We start from the raw sequence: 22,693 nt of genomic DNA on the forward strand, positions 1-22,693 counted from the left end.
AGTTGAAAAGTTGTTAGGATATAGCACAAGAGGCAACAATGTCCTTGTAGAGAGCTCTGAGGACGAGAGATGAAAATACTTTGCTTTTGACATTGAACCCTGAAGACCAAAAGACATGGAAGATTCCTCTAAGGATGAGAAAGTTACCATCAAAACATGGAGAAAGAAGGAGACCATCTCTGGTTCATCAAGTCTGATCATGATGAGTTTCATTTTATCTGTGCTGCAAACTAAGAGCTGTGACTCAGTTTGTGTCTCAGTTTGTGAGTTATGGTAACCTTCATCAGGTGAAAACTTCACATCTTGTCTAGTATTGCTTTGCTCACAGAAAACCTTCTTTTTGACAATTTGAAATATTTAAAACATTTCTCTTTTCTTTTTCTTGTGTATTGTAGAAGTTTGCTGTAATTTCTGACACATTTGTGATTAGTGTAAATTTGACTCACAGCTTTAAATGTTTAACTAATGGAGTGTTTTATATGTTTTTTAATAATGCAAATTACATTTTTTGTTTCTTCTATAGTATATTACATATATTTTACTTTCATTGAAAGGTAAAAAATAAAAGTAAAAGCTGTTTTCAGCCTCTGATTATAAGTGTTTAAAGTTAGTCATATTGCTGTTGCAGAAAAACAAACATTGCTAGTTTTCATTAGATCTCATTAACTGAACCAAGCAACATAAAACATTGTCAACACTCTGCCTCTTAGCATGATCAACTGACTCTTATGTTTTTAGTTTCTGTAAAAAACAGACTAAGAAACTTTGCAAAAGCTTTCAGCTCCGTAATCTTGCTGGTTCCAAGTTCATCAGTGTAACAGTGGCTGAATAAAACTTAGTTGATGAAATTTTTAGAAAACCATTCATAATTTATTATTCACTTCACAATAATCCACTGTGTTTGACAATCACACAGAATTCCCAGAATAAGCACTAAAGTTTATGCCTGTGACGTGACACATTATGGAAAACGTTTAAGGTTTAAAAGTACTTTTGCAAGTCAATGTAGCTGAAAGTCCAAGAGTAACTCTCAACTTCCAGAATACCTCAAATGTAAGTTTTTTACTTCACATTTACCTATATTGTATAAACTCAGATGTCTAAAATGTTATTTCTTTACTATTTTAGAACCTAAATGCTTTATTTTAAAAGTAAAGACTTAAAAAAGATTAAAATAAAGAAAAATGTAAATTTCTTAATCAGTTGTTGATCTATTTATGTTTTAAGACTGAAACATTTGGGAGTAAACAAAAGTTCTTTTTCAAAAAACGAAGCAAGTCATCAAAAAATAACTGGAAATCCATATCGACTGTGTTGCCCAATGTGCAATAAATAAGTTGCATCTGCATGTAAACCATTCCAAATGGAGGAAATGAGGGATTTAAGATTCATCTCCTGACTTGAACTATGAAGAGATTTCCTTCTTATTGAGTCATATCATGTTTAATCATCTGTTGCCTTTGTTGTGTTTTTATGTAATATTTAACAAACATTACACAACCTTTAAACAAGTGCCCCTTGTATCAAGTGACAAACATACAGTATGTCTTTTCTGTCTTTTCAGAAGCAGTTAAAAGAACTATTACTTTAAAGTAAAGCATTTTATTGAATTGTGAATCCTGAAATGAAAAACATTATTTACAATAAAGTCCCATAAAACAATCATTCAAGGGTGAACAGAACCAACAGCTCAGCAGGAAAAAGTTGCTAAATTAAAACCTAAAGTAATAAAAATGTTTTTGATAAATCTTATTCAGATTTCCTGTTAATGAAAAAAATACTCAAAGTCTTTTCACAGTGAGAGTCTGCTCATAGATAAACTCTAGATAAAATTAAGTAGTCATCTGAAACTTTACAGAGTCCTTCATCTCTGTCAGTTAACATCTCGCCGCTGCAATATTCTCCACTTCTGAACGCATCGAGGGTCACTGATGTGTTCCACTGATGAGGAAGTCCAGTTTACTTGTGCAGTAACTGGTTCAGGTTAAAGTGCCCGGTTGTTGTGGAGAGACCTCCACAGGTTCCAGTTTATCAGAGAGAACACAAAGAATCTTGTCAAACTTCTCGTATCTCTCCTTTTTGTCTGCGGCCGCCCCCTGCTGCCCCCAGAACAACCGCAGGGCGAACTCTGTCCGGAAAGTCTCCAGCAGTTCCGGGACTGGAGTCCAGTCTGCTGGTGAAGAGGTGCAGCAGACATGAGATCAGAACTCACTTTTTGAGCATGCAACATGTTGATCCTACCCTGAAAAGGCCCTAATCAATAACCATATTTAAACAGATTGATATGTAGCATAAGACAGTTGTGATGAGCAATTTTCCTATGAGTCTCAAAACTCTTGCAGCCTAACGACTAAAGCTTAAAGATTCAGCCTGCGTTTATTTGAAGGGGTGCTGAGAGACGTTACCTGAGCAGCAGCATCGTCTGTTCTCACCATAAACCCTCTACATTTACTTTCTGTTTCAGTTTTTAAATTAATCAGCTCTCATACTAATGTCATGAAGGCGAACCTGTGAGCAGAGTCTGCGCATTCTTCTGGTAAACCTGGGAGTGTAACGCAGCGCTGCGAGCTGATTGGAGGACATCGTACAGCACCTGGCAGCCCCGCTCATTGTTTTCCACTGGGTCCTCTCCTTGCATCAGCATGAGAAGAGGAACCAGGTGTGGCACAGCAATGGGACCCTGGACTACAGAATCTGCAGACGAACATGAACCCCATCAGTCACCAGCTAAAGAAATGGGTTACAGTTGTATTTATTTTACTCAATTCAGTTCGTTAACATAATGCCTATTAACAACTCACATCAAGGACCACAAGAAAGTAAATTCAGTCAAATCATACACTTAACAGGTCAATTACATTACCTTATTACGTTGTATGTTGACCTCAGTTATTAAACAACATGACATTTTCAAACTACTTGGAGCTTGACAATAGATATTTTGTTGTCTAAGGTAACTTGGTGGCCATCTAAGTTTAAAAATATCTAATTATGTGAGTTTAAAGAATGGCAGTGAATAGAAGAAAACCACTTATTGATTGCATTCCCACTTCAACTTCAAACCATGCTGCATTCAGAGTTCCTCAGACGCTCTAAAGTATTTGGTTTGGTAGCTTTAAACTTACTCAAGAAATAGTTTGTTTGAGTTTTAAACTTACTCAACCAATCAATAACTAATGATCGGTAATGATCACTGATTACCGACCATTAGGAAGCCTGACCCGCCGATTCTGATTTTAGCCAATACCAATGTTTTTGTCCTGAAAGTGGATAACTATAGCAAGATAATTGCTGCGTTGGTAAAAGTATGGTGACTATTGTTAATGCCGAACATGCAGACGTGACAATCAGACAATCAAAACACTCACTATTTCCTTCATTCAATGAGTTCATGAACGGTCTGAGTTTCTTCTCATACAAAACTGCACACTCTGTGTGGTTCCTCCTGAGCGCTCGCCATGTCATCTCCAGCCGCACGATCTGGACACGAGAGCACAAACAAAGATGAGTGAAAGAAAATTTGAAGGATTTTAAGCCTCTTGCCAAGTTGCACTACCTGAGTCATCTCCAGAGCCTTCATAACAGCTGAGAAGGAGAAAAGGTTGTACACATGTTCTTTCAGGGCTTGAGCCAACAGGATTACTTTGTGCAGAACCGTTGCTCTCTGGTTCACCGTCCCCGTGCAGCCCAGTATGTCTACTGCCACGCCAAGGGTAATCAGATGATGCCTACAGAAAAGAATAGAAATTAAGTGCAGGAGGTTGTCAGGATACTAGAACTAGATGCATCAAACTACTAAAACAGACTTCAGTGCAACTTGATTTCATGGTATAATTCACAGAGCAATTGAAAAGAATATAAACAGCGTTTTTAAAAAAAATTGTGACCATAAACATTTGGAAGCTAACCAAGAAGTTGTCTGGGTCGGCTAATTTTCCGTTTTAAAGAACCAAACGCATCACTGCTAATTACCTTTCCAGCAAGTCCTGCCGTAACTGATGTCCATGTGGCAGAGTAACAAGCTCCAGTCCCGAATTCACTCCCATAATCCTCTTCTGCTCATCAGTCACACCAACAATGCGTGCTACCTGCATTAAAGGTTTTCACATTAAGTTCTAAATGAGGACAACATGACTTCATTTGTGTAGCTGATTCATTTTAAATACATTTTGAACATTTTACAGGTGTTTGCTGTACAGGAGCTTGTAATTCAGTAATCACAATAGAGACATGATAGCGACAAGTATGTGCAAGATGGAAAACCTTTCAAACCAATTAGAATAGCTAACTGAACTTTGCTGCACAGTTTGATAGCTACAATCATGTAGAATGCATGTATGATTACATTAAAATAGTTTTTAGTTTATTTAATATTTAAACCACATGTGAATGACAAATGAAGTGAGAATCCTAGGGAAAAAAGGTTAAATTTCAAAAGAGCCAAAGCAGCAGAGTTTTAAAGACTAAAATAAATAAATAATAATAATAAACAATATACTTTTCCAAACTTTGTCAGATGATGTAGAAACCCCAAATAATTAAAGTAGATAAATTATTTCTTAATAATCACAATTAGTTATTTCCTGGTCAACCTGTTGCAGTCAAGGAATTCAGATGAATTTGTTAAAATGAGTGCAAACTAATTAAAAATGAAGTATATTTGGTGGTTCCTTTTAACTTCTGACTGTAAATGCTGGTAAATAAGATAGAAGTTGTCAAATATTTAGTTGATATAAGATTAAAATGGACAAACATATTTTCATTAAATGAACATAAAGTAAACATAATACAAGGTTTTGAAATGTTTGCAGCTGCCATCGCATAATGTAAGTTCCTACCTGACAGTCAACACTGAGCATGTGCAGAGCAAGAGTTTTGGTGTCTGATCGGCTGAAGAGCTCTTTGACAGCGAGCAAAACATTCGACTCCAAAGGCCTGTTGTGATCCGGCAAGAGCAGCGAGGTGAACTGGTCCAACTGGAAACAGGACGACGTCTCGATCTGCAGCACAGTCAGTAACAGGACAACTGTCACACCTTTGGTCTGAACTTATGGTAATCATTGAAGAGCTAAAAGTTCCAAAATTGAAGTCAAAACTTGAAATGAATTTATTAATTTTGACTGCACCAACTTTAATACTGATCTTTTTCATTTAACATAAGCAGGTAGAAAGTTGAAGTGTACCAGGCAGTGGTTTTGACTGGAATCGGACAATTTTCAACCTGATCCGAACTGACCAGTAATCTCTGGTTCAAAAGACCCAAAGCAGTTAGAAACTAAAATAAATTCCCTTCTTTTGATCATACCTAAGCTCTACCAGATTGTGCTAACAACAACACTCTTGAGTGTGGATGCTGCAATTCAGAGAAAAAGTTTGTTATTTTCAGAATGAAGTGTATAAAATGAAATTAAAGAACTGTCTCTCATGCTTTTGGGGATGTGAGGCTGTGAGAGCGAGGGAGAGCAAGACTTCAGCAGATAACAGAAAGGCTGGGTAGAGCACAGCAAAAATAATCTGATTTATTCTTTGTCATGGCTTTCCTTTGACACGGAAAACCAAAATAACAAAGGAGTGAATTCAGGAGCAGACTTTGAGGGGCAAAACCAGAGCCAGAGGCCAGAATCAGTCTAACCGATCATCTCAGAAAAGACCTCAATAGTTTACTGATGGTGTTCATCTATTGTGACTTGACGGAAGGAGAAGAAAATGCCCAAACGTCAATCTTGTAGAGATATACATCTGGCAGTGATTACTACCAAAGCTGCTACAACAAAATATTAAGGTATGAGTGTAAATTCTTATGAAAGACTGGATTACCCAACATTTGACAATAAAAACAATAGTTTCTAGAGAAAAAATATTTCATTTTCACTAAGGAAAATTGTGTTTAAGGCTGCCTTAAAGCAACCATGTGATGTAACACTATATGAAGAGATATACAAAGTGAAGCGGGGTGAATACTTTCTGGGAGAACTGTATAGATTATTGATAATAATAATAATAATTGCTAGTATAGTCCATAAGTACATCTACTCAAATCAGCTGCAAATATAAATATTCCTAACAGTAAACTGAATGTTATTTATACAAACATGCGGTCGTTCAAAATGCCAGTCTCTCTCTTCCTCTGCTGCTTTCCTCTGGAGCTCTTTCTGAAACAGCAGCTGTGAGGACAGGCCGTTGTTCTGGGCCTCCAAGAACCCAAAGGAAGTCTCTGTGAGGCGAGCTCGGCTCTGCCACTTCTCCTCCGCACGCAGCCGGTCCACATGGCCCTTCCTCTGAGACTGAGGGACCTGAACACAACAACAGGCCTTATACTCTCTGTGGAGGACTTACTGCTAGAAATAAAATAGTTTATTATTTTTACCCGTATGATGAGCTCACTGTAGTACGATGAGGGGTCTTCATCTGGGTCTGTGGAAGGAACAGGTGAGGCGTTGGAGAAGACAGTGGAGACTCTGAGGGGTTTGGGAGGAGCTCTGGGATGCAGCTGCCCATCTGAACCTCGCAACGTTGCACCACCACCTGGAGGCAGAGACAAGTGTGCTTCATGTGGGTTCACTATATTTTCCTGGGGAAAATAGTTTATTAGTACCTGGATGGGAGGGGCGCGTGTGATGTGGTCTTGGGCTCAGCAGGGGTTCGCTGCCTGTGCGAAACACAGGAGAAATTGGGTCGGAGTCTGTGTCGTCTGGTGGGATCGTCTCTGGAGCACCTGAATGAGAACATAAACTATTGAAACCAGGTACAGTATTTACATATGTTGTAGAAAAATGCATGTTTTTTTACCATCTGGCATTAAATCAGGCTAAACCTGAAATTATTTCCCACCACTAAATGCTAAATAATGAATTTGTTACTACTAGTTAAATTAAGGTTACTGTATTTAAACAATCTGAGAAAATTATGACATCTTCAGACTTCCCCCAGTATAATGTAAGTTGCCACCGGTGGGTGGCTCCGTGTCTGTGCTAATAAAGTCTGTATGTGTTCTTCAGGTGGCCGGTGCGTTAGTGGGCCGGTGGTTCAGCCCGTGGAGGAAATGTTGTGCTCGTCTTGTAGGCCAGTTATTAATTATGCTGGGGTTTTTTTCAGGGGTTTTTTTTGCAGCACCACAATGCTTCAAATGTAGTGGCCAGTTCTACACTACATTTGATGATGAGTTTAAAAAAAACAAAAAAAAAAACATGACGGTGTACCAGTTCGCAGATTGCTGTCAGACTGTGCAGACTGAAGTGAAGGCCTTCGTCCAACATTTTCCAAGTTGGCAGGCTGGCTTCCACTCCTGTCACACATACAGTATGGAGTTTGTTACTTCAACATCGCAATTCAGTGCAAAGGTTTTCAACCACTCTTAGTTTATTATGTTGCTAACAAGATGCCAAACCTTCTTTTCCAACTCATCTTTAATTTAGTCCTTCAACAGGACTTTGACAGGATACTGAGGAGTGTGGTAGAAACATTGATCAAACTAAAAGAAGTAAACAGTCACATTATTGAAAGTCTGACTCCTTGGAAGCAAGATATAAACATAGGAGATATGCTTTGCACCTTTTGACAGTACTGCATGTACTATGGTATGTAATATTTAGTACAGTAACACACTCATAGACCTCGTCCCGAACCTTAGCAGTGGATTGATGACCTGCAGCGTGTCCTGTTGGGAGTAGCTCAGGCTGCGCCTTTTGCTGCTCCCACCTTGGTTTTCTCTTGCTCTGCCTATGGTGCTGCTGCTGTTTTTAAGCTCCATGTGACCCTCACTGATCACACGCAGAGGAAGGGTCCGATTGATCGGGTGGGAGATGATGGCCCCTGAAGTCTTTGAGATGGGTCGGTTTCCGCCCACGTAAAATCGGATCAGAGCGGGAACGTTGTCGAAGCGATCTTCCTCAAACTGGAACAGCTCCCGGGAGTAACCCTGTCACAGGGAAGACTTGTGTATCAGCACAGTACTTTGAAGCAGAAAGAGCCCAAACGGGTGGAAACCCAGCAGCTGTTCTCAATCCGTACCAGAACACAGTATTAAAATTTCTCAAATCTATTTTGAAGCACAGCACTTCAAAAATTATGCATTTCTCAATATATTATGTGAAATCACCGTCAATCAATAGCTGCAGAGAGGTTCGTTCTGAGTGGATGGAGGCAGAAATTATTGACAAGCAGAGAGAAGGGAGTCACTTTCTGGGTTTGACTTGAGGAGTTTCAGAGTGTTTTGTTTCCTTTTTCTGTGATGGTTATGATTATAACCATCATTTCTAACTAATAACATCCATATCAAGTCATTATGTCACCCTGGATAACAAAATGCAACAATTCTGTAAAGAAATCCTGATTCAGAAACAAAACAGTTGTTTCATATTTTTGGTCTCTTATTGGGTTCTTAATTATTGGTGGCATAGCAACAGTATTTTTAGAAAATATTTCAAGTGATCTCCATACATGTACATGTACATGCATTTACAATCATGACTAATAATAAAAAAATTATAAAGCAAATATGATGATTGCAAACATTAATGTCATTTTTATTTGATTAATATTTAGTGTTATTATTACAAATCCACCATAAATAAAGAAAAAAAAAAACAAAAACAAGAAAATCCATTGAACCAGTGGCATGTTTACATGAGCTTTTAGTCCAGCCAGTAATAAGGAAACAGTGAAAAATATAAAACCTGTACAGAAACATTTACTGTAAAACCATAAATCATGTGGATATGTAAATGGTAGCAGGACATACACACACCTTCTTAGGCCGAAGAACTACTTTTATGATCTTAAAGTGGTGCAGACCATTCTTCCAGAAACAGCTTAGAACGTAATCTCCAGGAGTGGAGGATGAGTCTCGGACCAGGAAATCCTCGTCCCTCTCGAACAGAGACTCTGCAGCCTGGAGGAAACGCAGCAGTCATATTTAATAAATTAGAATATAATCCCAAATGAGTCTCATTTATCAGATTAAAAGTAGTTTCTGAAAGAAATATCCTTAAGCAAGTATTAAACATAATTCATATTAAGCTCACATTTCTGTTTTTAAAAATAGTTTTTTTATTGGTCTGATGTAATATTCAAAATTTAAATATCCAGTTTTACTCCACTTGTATATCATTGGATATGTAAGTGGAAAATCATCATAAATGACAAATCAAGTATTTCAAACATCCGCCTGCATGTAATCAGTCTATATAATATATTTCACTTTGTGATAAAGTTCCTAAAATAAGCAGGCTTTTTAATGGTATTCTAATTTATTGTATGGGTCTGTATGGAATTACATTTGTGCTGATGCTAGAACACACATTATTTAAGAAAGATGCTAATTAACCACCAGGCACAACAGAGCAGAAATTTAGTTTACCATTTTAGACCCTGTACTCAAGCTTAACTCCAGTAAATCAACACTGTAATAGTTCAGTCTAAAACAGGAGCAATGATAAAGACCAGTAACACAAAGCATCAAAATATAATACTACCATGTGAACACCTTTATAAAACAAGTTTTGACAAATTCATGCCCATTATGTTTTGATGCATTTGCTTTATATTACATTGTCTTATCAGCTTCTACTGAATACAGCATCACATGAATAACATCAAAATAGTGTTGCTTGTACACAACATTGCAAAGGACTATTATTATATATTTAAAATGCAATAATTGTCTCCTAATAGAAGTATAATGGCTTCTCACTTTATATGCCAACAGGATATTCGGCTTGATGATGATGGAGACTTTACAGCCTTTATGATAACTCACCTAAAAATAACTGCCATTAAACTTTGCTTGTACATTTAGGTTAATAAGTCAACTTCGTCTTATAATGAACAAGTTGCATGTTTGTCTTAATGAGCATTAACTTCAGTAAGACGGACTTAATGTTTAAATCACTAAGACTACAACAAAAGCCTGAATGACTGAATTAAAGCAAAACTCTTCATATGGCATCCTGTTTGTATGAGCACTAGGCAATATATCTGCTTGTGATTACATCACTTTAGTATTTGTGAATTCAAAGATAATGCAGCCTGAGAAAAGCCCCACAGAGCTGTGTTACAGGATGTAACGTAACCCCAACCACTCAGCAGCACTCAACCAACTGACAGCAGAAGTCTCAGGAAGTAAGAGAAATACTGTAGTTTTTCTAGAAAATCACTGCATCATTGGGTTTATTTTTCAAAAACACAAAGGTGTGCTGAATAATGCTAGTGAATAAATGCATAAATTGCATTTCAATTATGTTTGTTGTATATGTACATATTTATCGTTTTGTCAAAATGACTGCAATAGATTTTATTATCACTTATTTTTATCACATGAGTATCACAAAATACTGTGATAAACTTTCTCGTCCATATTGCTCATCCCTAAAAACTAAAATGGAAATGGACACATTTTCAGTCTCCAGATATGCAGAGCTGCATCATTTTCTTTCAATCAATCAATCAATCAAATTGTGTTTGTATAAATAAATAATTTTCTTTCCACCTCAATTTATGAATGTTTAATGCTGGTCTACTATAAAATCAAAATTAAATAAGTTTGTATTTGCAATTAACAAATTTTTAAAAAAGGAGAAACTTCCTTTATTTCCTGTATTCCAAAATAATTTATTACTCAGAGATTTATGAGTTAAATGTTGTTTTAACTCATTGTGCAATTTTCTTCAAAAACATGTATGCAAATGCTGATGGCTATGGAAAGGAAGGATCTCCTGTAGAGGTCAGTGTTACTGTGAAGCCTCTGACTGAAGACTGTTGTTGTATACCAGTTTCATAAGGAGGATGTTCAGAACTGTCAATAATAATTTGATACTTGATAAAATACTTAGGTAGATCTGGTTGCAGACCCATATCACAGATTAATTGAAAATTTGTGGTTGTGATAATTGATGTTATTAAACTAACAGCATAATGTTTTATTTGTGTGTGTGTGCAGCAAATATATTAGGGTATGTGCACCTCTCGTCTCAGCGATCCGTGGTACCAGGCATGGCTTCTCAGATCCTCAGTGCTCAGCTTCAGCTCCTCTTCAAGCTCCTTCTTCAGAATGTCCATCTCTTTCCGACCACCAAACATCTAGAAAACATAATTAAAATTATATCTGCCTATCCACTTTTGTATAAAGTGTCTTTGAAGACCAATATGTAGGGAGGAGGGAAAAGGGCAGAGACACAGAGAGGTTCTGTTCTTACCTTCAGGTGGCTGAAGTATGAGCTGATACTCTTCCTCTTGCTGAAACAAACAAAAGCGGAAGGGATGCAGGTTTACTGTACAGGCCAAAGATTATGGTGCTGCATTTTCCTACTAGCCAAGGACAGAAGACCGAGGTCTGGATGTGTCATTAGTACCAGAAAAACCAACAGACTAACAGCATGCCTCATTTTTGTCCTTCCTTCCTCCCTTGAGTTTTCACCTTCCTCCCACTGTAAACACTTCCACCTCAACTTTACATCAGATAACAAAGAGACAACTACAAACTAAAAATGGAAAACATGAGCATACCCTTTGAAAAAAACTAAATTCAGCTAATGAATGAAATTATTCAACCTTTGGGTGCGTTTCATTTGTACTGTAAAAAAAAGTAAAGTCTAAACTGGAAAGTTAGAGGTTCCTAATTAACATTGCCCTTAAAATCCAAAATGGTTGTCACAAACATTGTGAAATGTCAACAATAAACCATTTATTTGCTCCTCTTTTATTTATTTTTTTCTCATTGATTCAGTGACACTGGAAAAGAATTGCAGAGAAATACATCGCTAACAGTAGCTAGCCCAAAGTCACAGAGTAAAACAGAACCAATCCTGTTGATTTCCTGCCTTGGGACTTGGAAACAGACTGTTAAGTTGGAAGTGGATTAGGTCACTTCATATCCCAGGCAGAGTGGAAAACATGGACAGTACAAAATTCAAAGATTTACCATCAAATTGTCTCTAAAAGCTTTACAATATAATTAGTAGCAAAACACACAATTATTCTTATTTCACAAGAAATAAGTCTCCACTGCATTACGACTCACTATTATATTGTCATATAAAGAAAGCCTCAGTAGTTGTTAACCTAACAGGTTTTAAAGTCATCAGCCTTCACTAGGTTTACACTCCTGCTTTACTGTCAACAGCAAAAGCAGATCCCTGCACAGACCCTCCAACCATTGAAAATCCTCTTGACAAATTAGCAACAACAATATCCCTGTTAACTTTTACGTTTTCTAACAAATGTGTATGCCTTACTTTATAGCCAATGTTGTTAAACATCTAACATTTTATTTATTATTCTTGATTTGATTATACTAACAAATTCAGATCTTAGTCTGAATTAGTCAGGCAAATGAGTAAAAATTAAAAAGCACATTAAAAAATTACAATAAAACATAACATGAGACGACTATGAAAAAAATGTAACAGTTGAAAATAATACTGCATTGAAGTTGTACTCAGATGTGGAAAATTCTGACTGGAGTGCCCTCCAAAATTGGACCTCACTCTGGGAAACAGAAAATAACTCTGAATACCTGCAGTTACATGTTTCAATATTCCCGCTAGTTGGATAAATTATTGCAAGTTGTGGCAATCTTGGAAAAGTAAAACTATTTGAGACTGCAAAAGACCAAGATAAAGGTTCCCCTTCCAGCAAAACACAAACACTGAACATGCAGGTAGAAGAACAATAGGATATTTAACATCAAAGCATATTTATGAGTTAAAAGTAAAAAAAATTCTGAAAATTGTGTCATTATTTTTGGCCATAATTGGCCAATTATGGTCAACTTTATGCTCACCAATCTCATGAAAGCTCAGTAAAACAGCGTATGTCTGAAACCTGATCAATTGTGAAATGTTTGAGAATCATACTTTTTCTCTGACTCCAAGGTTCTGTATTTGTTGTGCCTTGTAAACATCACAGAGCACAGAGGTCTGAGAGTAACAAAATTAAATACATCATGAAATACAGCCATGTGAATTTCCAACTAATAAATGTACCATAAAATTAAACATCATTAAATAACTAACAAATACTTAAATATATCATCCATCCATCCATCCATCCATTTTCTGGTCACCCTTTGTCCCTAATGGGGTCGGGAGGGGTGCCGGTGCCTATCTCCAGCTACGTTCCAGGCGGGAGGCGGGGTTCACCCTGGACAGGTCGCCAGTCTGTCGCAGGGCTAAATATATCATTAAATGACAATATATTTTTTGAATTAATTATTTTAAAAGGCAGATTTAATTATTTTATGGCATTTATTTAAAATGTATAGTTTCACAACATATGAAATTATTTATTAGTGTATTTATTAATGTTGTTATATATATATACTTACTTAGTGGCAAACTTAAATATTTAATGATATTTTCAATAATTGTGTTACTCCTAATCTTCCATAGAAGAAAACATAAAACATGCTACAAAATAAAGCATTAGACTTTAATTAGAATAATATGGTCTGTTTATGTTTCTTTATTTGGCTGAGTGTTTCAGTTATTTTTTTAAAAACATAGCTTCAAGTATATACAAAGTCCATGTGATCAAAGTTTTAATATTTTTATGGGGCAACCAAGTTTTAAGGGGCGTTGGCCACGGTGGAACCGCCACTACCAACACCTTTTAAATGTGCTGAGAAACCACGTTGTGAAATCTAATGTGAAGTCACTGATTGCAGCATCTATAATGACCACCTGTGTTGTATCTTTGATAAAAAACATTTTTAAAAAATGTAAAAAAAAAACAAACAAAAAAAACGCAATCAAGCTCCAAATACATTTAAATACCTGAAGAGTATCCGTAGAATTGCGCAACAGGTAAACTATTTAATGGAAAACCTGGGGAAGTTACAGGAAGTAAACACATAGTAACAGCATACTGACTTTTTTTGGACTAAGCTATACAGCAGGAGCAACGTAAACAGCAGCTTTTGTCTGAAGCTCTATATGTTCCTCAAGCCCTCCAAGAACAAACTGGGTACATTTGCTGAAAATGATACCGTGTCAGGCTGCGGCTGACCAAAGCGGTGGTTCCTACCTGTAAGACCGCCTCACAACTCCCTCCCCTCGGGCATGTTTTCGCGGCTTGTGCTCCACGCTAACACCAACAGCAACCAAACAACAGCTGGGGTTGCATGTAATGTTCTGTCTTTTCTCTCCTCTGGCTCCTCCCTGAGCCCCTGATACTGTCCTTCCTGCCCAGAGTCGACAAGTTACCACAAGTTGTGCCGAGCTCTCCTTCCTCTCTCCTCCTCCTCCTCCTCCTGCGTCAGGCATTCCTGAGATACCTACACATCACCTGGTCTCATTTAGCAGGACTACCTTGCCTTCCTGTCTGTTTTTAGGAGAGCAGCTGTATTACGGTGTTTCTCATCTGATTTTCTCCCTCAACTTAAATGACCTACTTTTACCAGCACACACGCCACTCTACACGGTCCGAAACAGTTAGAGGGCTTCAAAGTCATTCCTCACCAATGTTGCTTACACTTGGCTATGTAAGGTGGCATGGGGGCCTTGAAAGGTGCCTACAAATAAAAGGGATTTATGTTTGCTGTTCCGATTTGCCAATATGTTTGTATTTGATGCTGGTGTCTCAACCAACACAATGACTCATTTTACTAAGCTAGGTGGATAATCTTGCTACAACGTTGTCCTGAGCTTTTTATTCCTTGATTACTCAAGGCTTATTTTTAAATATGACATGTAGTCGTACAATTTCAGTAAATTTCGTGTTTTGCACTAATTAGCATAAGCAATTGCACTGCATGGGTGTTAATATGAACATCTTACAAGCAAACTGAAAATGAAGTGAAGTCAGACTTGTATAACACTTTTCAGGACCCTCAAAGACGTTTTACAACAAAATCAGTCATTCTCATTCATAGGGTGATGATAGCTACTGGATTGTAGCCACAGCTGCCCTGGGACAGACTGACAGGCCATATCACGCCATTGGCCCTTCTGACCACCAACACAGGTAAGGTGGGTGAAGTGTCTTGCCCCAGGAAACCCACTGATTACAGGGTGAACTTCTGCCACCATTGCCATGTTGGTAAAAGATTGGACAGTCTGGGTTCTAACTTAAGTTAGCCATCTTCTCCTTCAGAACTTGGTTTTCAGCTCGACCTTCTGCTCTATTACTCTTTTACTCTTGACACTGAAAGGATATAAAGAAAATGTTACGTTGAACTGTGAGAACATATTAGCAACTATGAACTGATAATTATTAATTTCTCAGCATTTTGTATATTGATAAGAAGTACAAAATAATGCCATATTGGACTTTTAATATCATAACTGGGATGATGGTGGCAACGGTGAAAGGAGTTCATCCCGCAATCGGTGGGTCGCTGGTTCTATTCTGCCTCTGTCATTGAGTCCTTGAGCAAAACACTTCGCCTGCTGGTGGTGGTCACTTTGTTTTCCTCTACTTGAAATATATAACATTTTTATACACACTGAACACAGATGCACTGTGGCCCTGAGGTCAATTTGTTGTTGTGTTTTTTGTCCTTTTTAATTGCGCTTTGTTAATGTTGTTGTGTTTTTCAATTTGCTGAAGTGGTTTGCATCTCAAGGCCACCGTGGAATAGTTGGAATAGAAATGATTAAGAACTGGACAAAATTGAATTAAATAGCTGCCAATGTCAAATAAAAGAGTAACATTTGTAGATCAATTCCACATCAATTTTTTTTTATAGAGGGTCAGAGAAAGAATAAATATTATATCTGTGGTTTCAAATATTTTCATTGTGCTTTGCTAATATTAACCAGTGTTTTAAATAATATCTTTTGGAGAAAATGTGTCCCATTCAATCACCCAACAATTAAAAGATGCTTTTGAAATTTTTAAGCAGCAGTTTGATGACTGAAGGCTTTTTACTTTGCTTTGTTGAAACTGCTTTTATTTATTTGTTTGTTCGAACTAGAAAGCCAATGGCAGATTTAATTACTTTAGTTTCCGGTTTATAATAGCCTGAACTTTAAAGCAAACATCAAAGACAGTCAAATGCAATCAAAATGCTTTTAAATAATCTTGAGATTAAGATGGTTAATTCATAGCATGACTCATAAAAATGCAGTTATCTTTGATGATTAAATCATACTTAATGTTTCACAAACGGAGCAGTTCTTCATAGGCTTTTCAGATTTTCAGTAGATGGTTAGTTTTATGATTACAAAGTCTCAGAGGTTTTATGACAAACATGTTAATTATTATCCTGATGTGAGTGGGCTGCTTCCTAAAGTGTCCTTTAACTTTTAGATTTGCCTGCATTAAATGTCTGAATCACCTCCTCAGTATGCAGTGAAGTTCTCCAGAGCCCTGCTAATGAATTAATTATTTTACAGGTGTGTTGAAGCAGGTGCATATGTAAAAGTTGCAGGGTACTGGCCCTCAAGGACTGGAATTGCAAAACCCCTGCCCTAAAGCCGCAGTCATGTTCCTGCTTCTGACAGACAAACAGCAGGTGTAAGCTTACCTGTGTTTGCCCTCTTGACTGAGAGCATTGTCCTCATCTAGAGGGCGGAGCTGCGAGCAGGAGGCCGACAAACGGTGTTTCTTGTCAGTGCGATGGAGGCGGGGAAGAACGCGCTGACGAAACAGATCCTTTGGCTGGTTCCACAGCAAACAGTTGCAAGATGAAGATTCATTGTGTACTATTGTTTTTTTATTACTTATTCAACATTTTTAATAATAAAAATACCATGTAAAGGTTTTTTTATTTAAATATCCCCAATGGGGCAACTGACATAAAATTTCCACCAGATGTCTGCAACAACCCAGGTAACAGGCAGGCTGCCTAAAATAGAAATTAGTCCATCAGTTAAGTTTTTTGAGATGAAGAGGAATAGTACAGGAAATAAACAGTAATTAAAGTCACATTTGTAGCTCAGGTGGGATTTTAACCCACCTGAGCTACAATAAATTTATTTGAGCACTTCAAATATTGAAGTGCTGTTTATTCCTTCTTATCTCCAGTTCTTTCTGTTGTTTTTCAATTTGATTCAAGAATGAATGTAACATTTACTTAAAAAAAAAAAAAAACAATTCAAGTTTCCTTAGATATGTCTTATGAACAATTCCCTTGGATGGAAACCCAAACTTGCATCATTCATAAAGCTTTCTTATTCTTTGGTATTTAAAAAACTTTCCAAAGGCCATCAGCTAATGTAAAACCACTTGATATTGATCTGCACATAAACTGGAATGTTTTCCAAATACTGACAGAGTTCAGATTTCCAGACTTTCTTTTAAAGAAATTTGTCTAAAGTGGCCTTTATTTGAGGGTGAATTAACAGGAAAGTATGTTGTGAGAGAGGGAAGACATGTGGCCAAAATCAACAGGCTGGGACTTGAACCTGTGACGGCTGCATCAGGGCTGAGGACTCTATAGATGGGTCGCAGTTTCCCCCTGCACCACCATCATGCCCTTCTTTCTCTTCCTTGTTTCTTTTTGTTCTTGTTTTTAATATTCCCAGTGTCATTCCAGCTGTTTCCACACAACTTCAGTCAGTGACTACTTTGCTCTGATTTCCTGTGTATATGAATTATTTGGGTTGACGTTGACATTTGTTGCGAACTTTCTGTGGCCCCATTAGAAAGATTTAAACTGAGAAAAATGTTTACATCAATTGATGATTTATGTTATTATGCAAGTAATATAAATTACAATCTTTTTATTGATTGATTTATCTATGTATTGATTGATATAAACAATACAGTAAATATTAACTTTGGGTTTACTGAAGGCCTCACCAGGTCCGATGATGATCCCAGGGAATATTGTCGACTGACTTTGTGTTTCACAACCTGATCATCTGACAAGGAGAAATGCCATTAAGGTTTGAGTTCCTGGGCCAGACACACACATTTCTTAGAAGAGAAGATGCATACCACAGTCATATCTGTGTGGTAGAAATGAACCTGTGAGATAAGAGAAGGAAACACCATGTTAACAGTATGTTCGTACTGAGCCAAAGTGGATGTTTAATCTGTTTTTCACCTACAAATTCAATTTGGATGTAGAGGATATATGTTATATAAATTTCTGCCATTAAATTGTTTGATACGTTTACCTTGAGGGATTCGATTTTTTGAAGGAAACATCGAAATACCAGACAAGATGGCCTGATAAACCAGCTTGTCATGCACATCATAAACAATTTTAGTAACGACTGACTGTCTTCAAGTAAAAAAGTACAGAAAAAAGTTTTACACCTGAGGACTAAATCAAGCTTTCAAATTCTCAAGAATACAAGCAGCCTGATAAATAATTTTCAGTTGTGGTCAATTAAAATTGCAATGAAAGCAGGCATTGGTATCCTTGAAAAAGAAGGTGTATTCATGCATCTTGTGTTTACTTTTGGTTTTGTTTTACTATGTTGCAAACTAAAAAGGTCTCTCTCAATTTATTGGAGAACGCCTTGAACTGGTAGCTTATTTAGAGAAAGCTGTCAATTACTGTCTTTAAGCTTCTGATTTAAACATGAGCTAGTAAGAGATTTCCATTTCACATAAGTAGTGCAAGAATGACAGATAAAATGTTGTAACATGATCATATTGCTTTTATTTGCAAGGGGAAAATAACCACTATTTCTACTGCTATTATAACTGTAAAGTGTATTCATTGACTATATGAACAAACATGTCATCTGTAATGTGTATTTATTTGGGTTACCTAATGAAAATATGGACTAAATGTTAGCTAAAGGTGGTATTAGTTGCCAAATGCTTATTGTACAGAATATTAAAGGCAGCTGTCAGTTGTGCTACCGCCCAGCAGCTTGCCAACTTTAGTTTTAAAACAGCATCACCTTAAAACAAGTAACTAATTTGAGATGCTCCCTTTCATAACATGACAGTGTGTGCTTTTTCTTTTAAAGCGCTATTTACTTTGGCAAAATAATGAAAAGCTGAGAAAGTGACTGATTTTGAAAGGGATGGAATTTCAGCGCAAGTTGAAAAACAAACTGTGGACGGCTATTAAGTCTTTGACAAATCTTCTGTACAAACCTCCACACCTGCTGCTCCTCCATCTGGTCTGTCTGCTAATAAACATCTTGATGAGCAAATGTGTGTGTGGCACCTCTAATTGAGCCAACGTGGTCTTCTCTTTAGGCAGTGCTGTGATAAGTGCATCAGCACTGCAGACACTCTTGCTTTATAGAGAATTTAGAATTATACACCTACAAAGGTCAAGATGTTTTGATTTAGATTTTGCCATGAAGTAAAACAAGAAAAGAGTAGTACTATATTGTGAAATGAAAAGATTCAGGCTTTTATATCTCTTAAGAAATAAAAACCAACACAGCAAGTTATTTTGCATGGATGTCTACCAGCTTTGCACATGTAGAAATAGATTTTTTTGCCCCCATTCTTCATTAGAAATAAACTTAAAATCAGAATCTAGAGGCTCTGTATACAGGAATTCTAAAGTCTGCAATTACCAATTGTATTTGTTGTGGACTTTGGTTTATTGTCTGTATTTGTAGATTTTAATTTGCCTTACACTTCTTTTCAAAAACTCTGCAAGTTGTTCGAAACATAGGATATTTTATTAGCCTTACTGTACTTTGAACTTATCCTGTGAAAATCTTTCCTGTGCTGTCCATTGTGTTTCTTAGTTGTTATGATGCTCTTTGTTCTATAAGAAGCCTTAAAGTCCTTCACGAAACAGCTGGATACTGAGAGTAATATAAACACATCCACTATTTATTAATTACAGCATTTATAAAGGCAGTTGTTTACACTGTGTTTAACTTAGAAGCATCAGAGTAATGCTTATATTCCTTTAAATTCACAACATGCTATTTTATCTTGGTCTCTCACACTGACTGAACCCCCCAAAGCTTTAAACTGTCTGATTTTAATGTGACCGAACATAGAAGCAGTCTTTGGCAACAGAGACTTAATTTTGAAAAACAAAAATATTTCATTTTTAGTATCTGAACTGTAGGAGTTAGATTTTTTTATTATTATTATTTGTTGGATATGATTTGTTTTAGCATCATATGAGCTGTAATATTACATCAAGCAAACCAATACTAAGTGTGTTCTGTAATCACTAGCTCGACAATTACAGTAACTTAACAGCATCTTTAAAAATGCAAAGAACATGGCAAATTTAGAGTTTTAGAAATATAATAGAGAATGACATATAAAGAAAGCACAAACAGAATCATTGTGTCTTTTAATTATGGGCTATCATTTGTACTGCAGCACAACTAGCTGAAACGGAAAGTCAGAAAAGTCAGCAATTTGAAACTCCCAATAATTCTAATAAAGATTGTGTGATTGATTATGATTCATGAATTGAAAGTTAATTATGACCATTAATTAAGCTGTTCGCCATTTTGTAAGTTTAGTGATGGGTGTTGCTGAAAACTTTGTTCTGATCCACACAGAAATGGGTCATTTGTTGCCACTGTAATCTACCACTAACACTATAACAATTTGCAACTAGCTGTGTTTCAAATTATGAATAATTTAGCTTTAGTTACAAAAATAGATTTCAAGTAAGAAAACCTTTTTAATTTTTTTCCCTGCATGACTGTGTACATATCACACTGTGTGTGTTCTTTGTGTCTGACCAGAAAGTGGGTCCAGCCTCTGTCGATCTCTTGAAAGCTGAGTGAGGATTGTCTCTCTGTGTGTTGCATCCTCTATACCAGCATCCCTCAGCTCTCCATCCGTTACATACAGCAAACCCTGCAGAGTAACAACAGTGAGAGCCAGCAGGGGATTACACCGGATTGAAGTGAGGATTTCAACACAGAAGAAAGAAAAATGTACATCCCAGCAAGCACAAACAGATGCCTTTTGAGCCTTCACATACCTCCAGACCATAATATTCATTCTCCAGCGTCTTGCTGTACTGGGGCAGACCAATCTGTCTCAGCCACCAGGTGATAGAACGATTATTCATGTCTGAACGAACTGAGGAGAAAGGAAACTGTTGACACACGAAAGCAAATGCTAACACACATATGCCTGTACATGTCTCTGAACAAAAAAAGTGCCTAAGAAAGACAAATGAAGAATTATTGTGGCATCATCGTACTTTCAGAAAGTATTCTACCAGACACATGAGGAATAGGTCTTGTACTGTTTGGCTTTCAGTAGTAAGAGAATTCAGCACCTACCTATTTGCAGGATTCACAGTGGCACTCTTAGCTTTTTTGTTTAGCAATCTTTACATGTGCCCCTCCTTATTCATCTTACTTCCTTCTGATATTTTCTTTCTGTTTTCTTTTCCAACTGCTCCCTTCCAATTCATCCCTGTCATACAGTCAGTGTTATTTTCTCTTTGTGGTTACAGTGGAGGCCCGCTCCCCCCTCAAACCTGCAGGGTCACTTAGAGGCCAATCAGATTGTACAGCGGGCACCCAGCACCCCAAAGAGATCAGCAAATCACCATGCAAGGATTAGAATAAGCTCCCAGGAGGTGGAGAGAGCAGGTATAAGCATGTCAGGAAGAGGAGAAAAACAAGCAGCATGTCAGGTCAGAGATAGGTATGTGTGCACACTGGTGTGTCCTCCAACCTGTCTTTATTCAAGTCAGTGGAAACAGACAGTTAAAGATGGTATGTCTGTATGTGCAACTGAGCTGTGTAAGAGGGACATCTAGTGTTTAAATTGGACATACCATTTCTCTAACAGTCAATAGGCAAGTACATACCTTGGATGGGACCCCAGTTCATCTCTGAGCCAGAGAGATACAGGGCAGACAGTTGTGCACACTCCTTAGAGAACTACACTATTGGTTTTAGACTATGAAAGGCAGCTAGATTAACAGACGAGACTATACAAACATAAAACTGTCATGAAGTGTGGGTTTGTGATTGAACCAAAAAGCAGACCAGAGCTGGGACCATGGTTTATTTTAAGGTATTTAATGAAAAATGAAAAAAAAAAACAAGAAGTACAAAAATCACTGGAGCCAGAGCAGAACTCAAATGGGAGAATAGGAAGCACGGGAGTAGACATAACGATCCGGCAAGTAGTGACTAGCAATGAAGTGTCTAAATACTGGGGAGGTTGAGTGTAGGAACAAAAGACTTGGGCTGGTGAGCCAATTGATCATAGGTTTGAGTGGAGGGAGTGAAGGCAGACTCAGGAGGGGGAGAGAGAAAGTGGCACAGGGAAGCGAGGGAGAGAACTCAGGGGAACAGGCAAAATACAAGCACTAAAGAATAACTGGACTAAAGAAACCTATGTAGTGTCTGACCACACAGGAGAACTTTCTGGAGGATTTGGGAATGAAGTCAGGTCAAGGGTCAAAAGACACTAAGCTTGAAAAATAAGTCTAATATATGGTCTCCAGATGTATAAGCAGACAATCCGAAGCCAGGACCCGAAAGAAGACGTGAAAGTGAAATGTATACATGTGGTGATTTGTTTACTTTGGGGAACATGTGTATGTGACACTGCCCAGAGATCAGGAGCATTTCCTTATGATTGGGCCAAGATTTCCTCACAATTCGGTCATACTGACTTGGGCTGCATTATTCTAATAAAACTTTGCTGCTCAGTCAAGGTCTGTGGCATGTAGAGCCTTTTTCCTGCAATGTCACCACACAGCAACAAGAGAAGACGGCCGGAAGACACTGCACCTAATGAAACTAGAACAGAGAATAACTAGAAGCAAGAAATAAATGTAACTAGAATCACTAAGGAAGAACCGAATTAGAAAACAAGGCAACGCTGAATA

The 22,693-nt window shown here is 37.3% G+C and overlaps 1 protein-coding gene across 2 annotated transcripts; it reads right to left on the reverse strand.

The window, feature by feature from the left end:
• Nucleotides 1-1,582: 1,582 nt before the first annotated feature.
• Nucleotides 1,583-21,296, reverse strand: sh2d3a (SH2 domain containing 3A). 2 transcript variants are annotated; one of them, XM_028018169.1, is made up of 20 exons: nucleotides 21,126-21,296; nucleotides 20,819-20,919; nucleotides 20,574-20,691; nucleotides 17,878-17,907; nucleotides 17,740-17,801; nucleotides 16,463-16,596; nucleotides 11,193-11,232; nucleotides 10,960-11,076; nucleotides 8,747-8,890; nucleotides 7,626-7,918; nucleotides 7,200-7,285; nucleotides 6,596-6,715; nucleotides 6,368-6,525; nucleotides 6,093-6,293; nucleotides 4,839-5,000; nucleotides 3,973-4,088; nucleotides 3,557-3,728; nucleotides 3,369-3,480; nucleotides 2,509-2,694; nucleotides 1,583-2,170 (listed from the first exon to the last, which is right to left on the reverse strand). In XM_028018169.1, exons 2-20 carry the CDS (start codon nucleotides 20,906-20,908, stop codon nucleotides 1,980-1,982), a joined length of 2,532 nt encoding a protein of 843 aa, XP_027873970.1. In that variant the 5' UTR covers nucleotides 20,909-20,919; nucleotides 21,126-21,296; the 3' UTR covers nucleotides 1,583-1,979. The 2 variants fall into 2 exon arrangements, with proteins under 2 accessions (XP_027873970.1, XP_027873971.1); XM_028018170.1 differs by lacking the exons at nucleotides 16,463-16,596; nucleotides 17,740-17,801; nucleotides 17,878-17,907; ... (1 more) ...; nucleotides 20,819-20,919; nucleotides 21,126-21,296 and adding an exon at nucleotides 14,020-15,149.
• Between the last annotated feature and the right edge of the window lie 1,397 nt (nucleotides 21,297-22,693).

The sequence above is a fragment of the Xiphophorus couchianus genome, chromosome 5 (assembly GCF_001444195.1).
Source record: "Xiphophorus couchianus chromosome 5, X_couchianus-1.0, whole genome shotgun sequence".
NCBI classification, from domain to species: domain Eukaryota; kingdom Metazoa; phylum Chordata; class Actinopteri; order Cyprinodontiformes; family Poeciliidae; genus Xiphophorus; species Xiphophorus couchianus.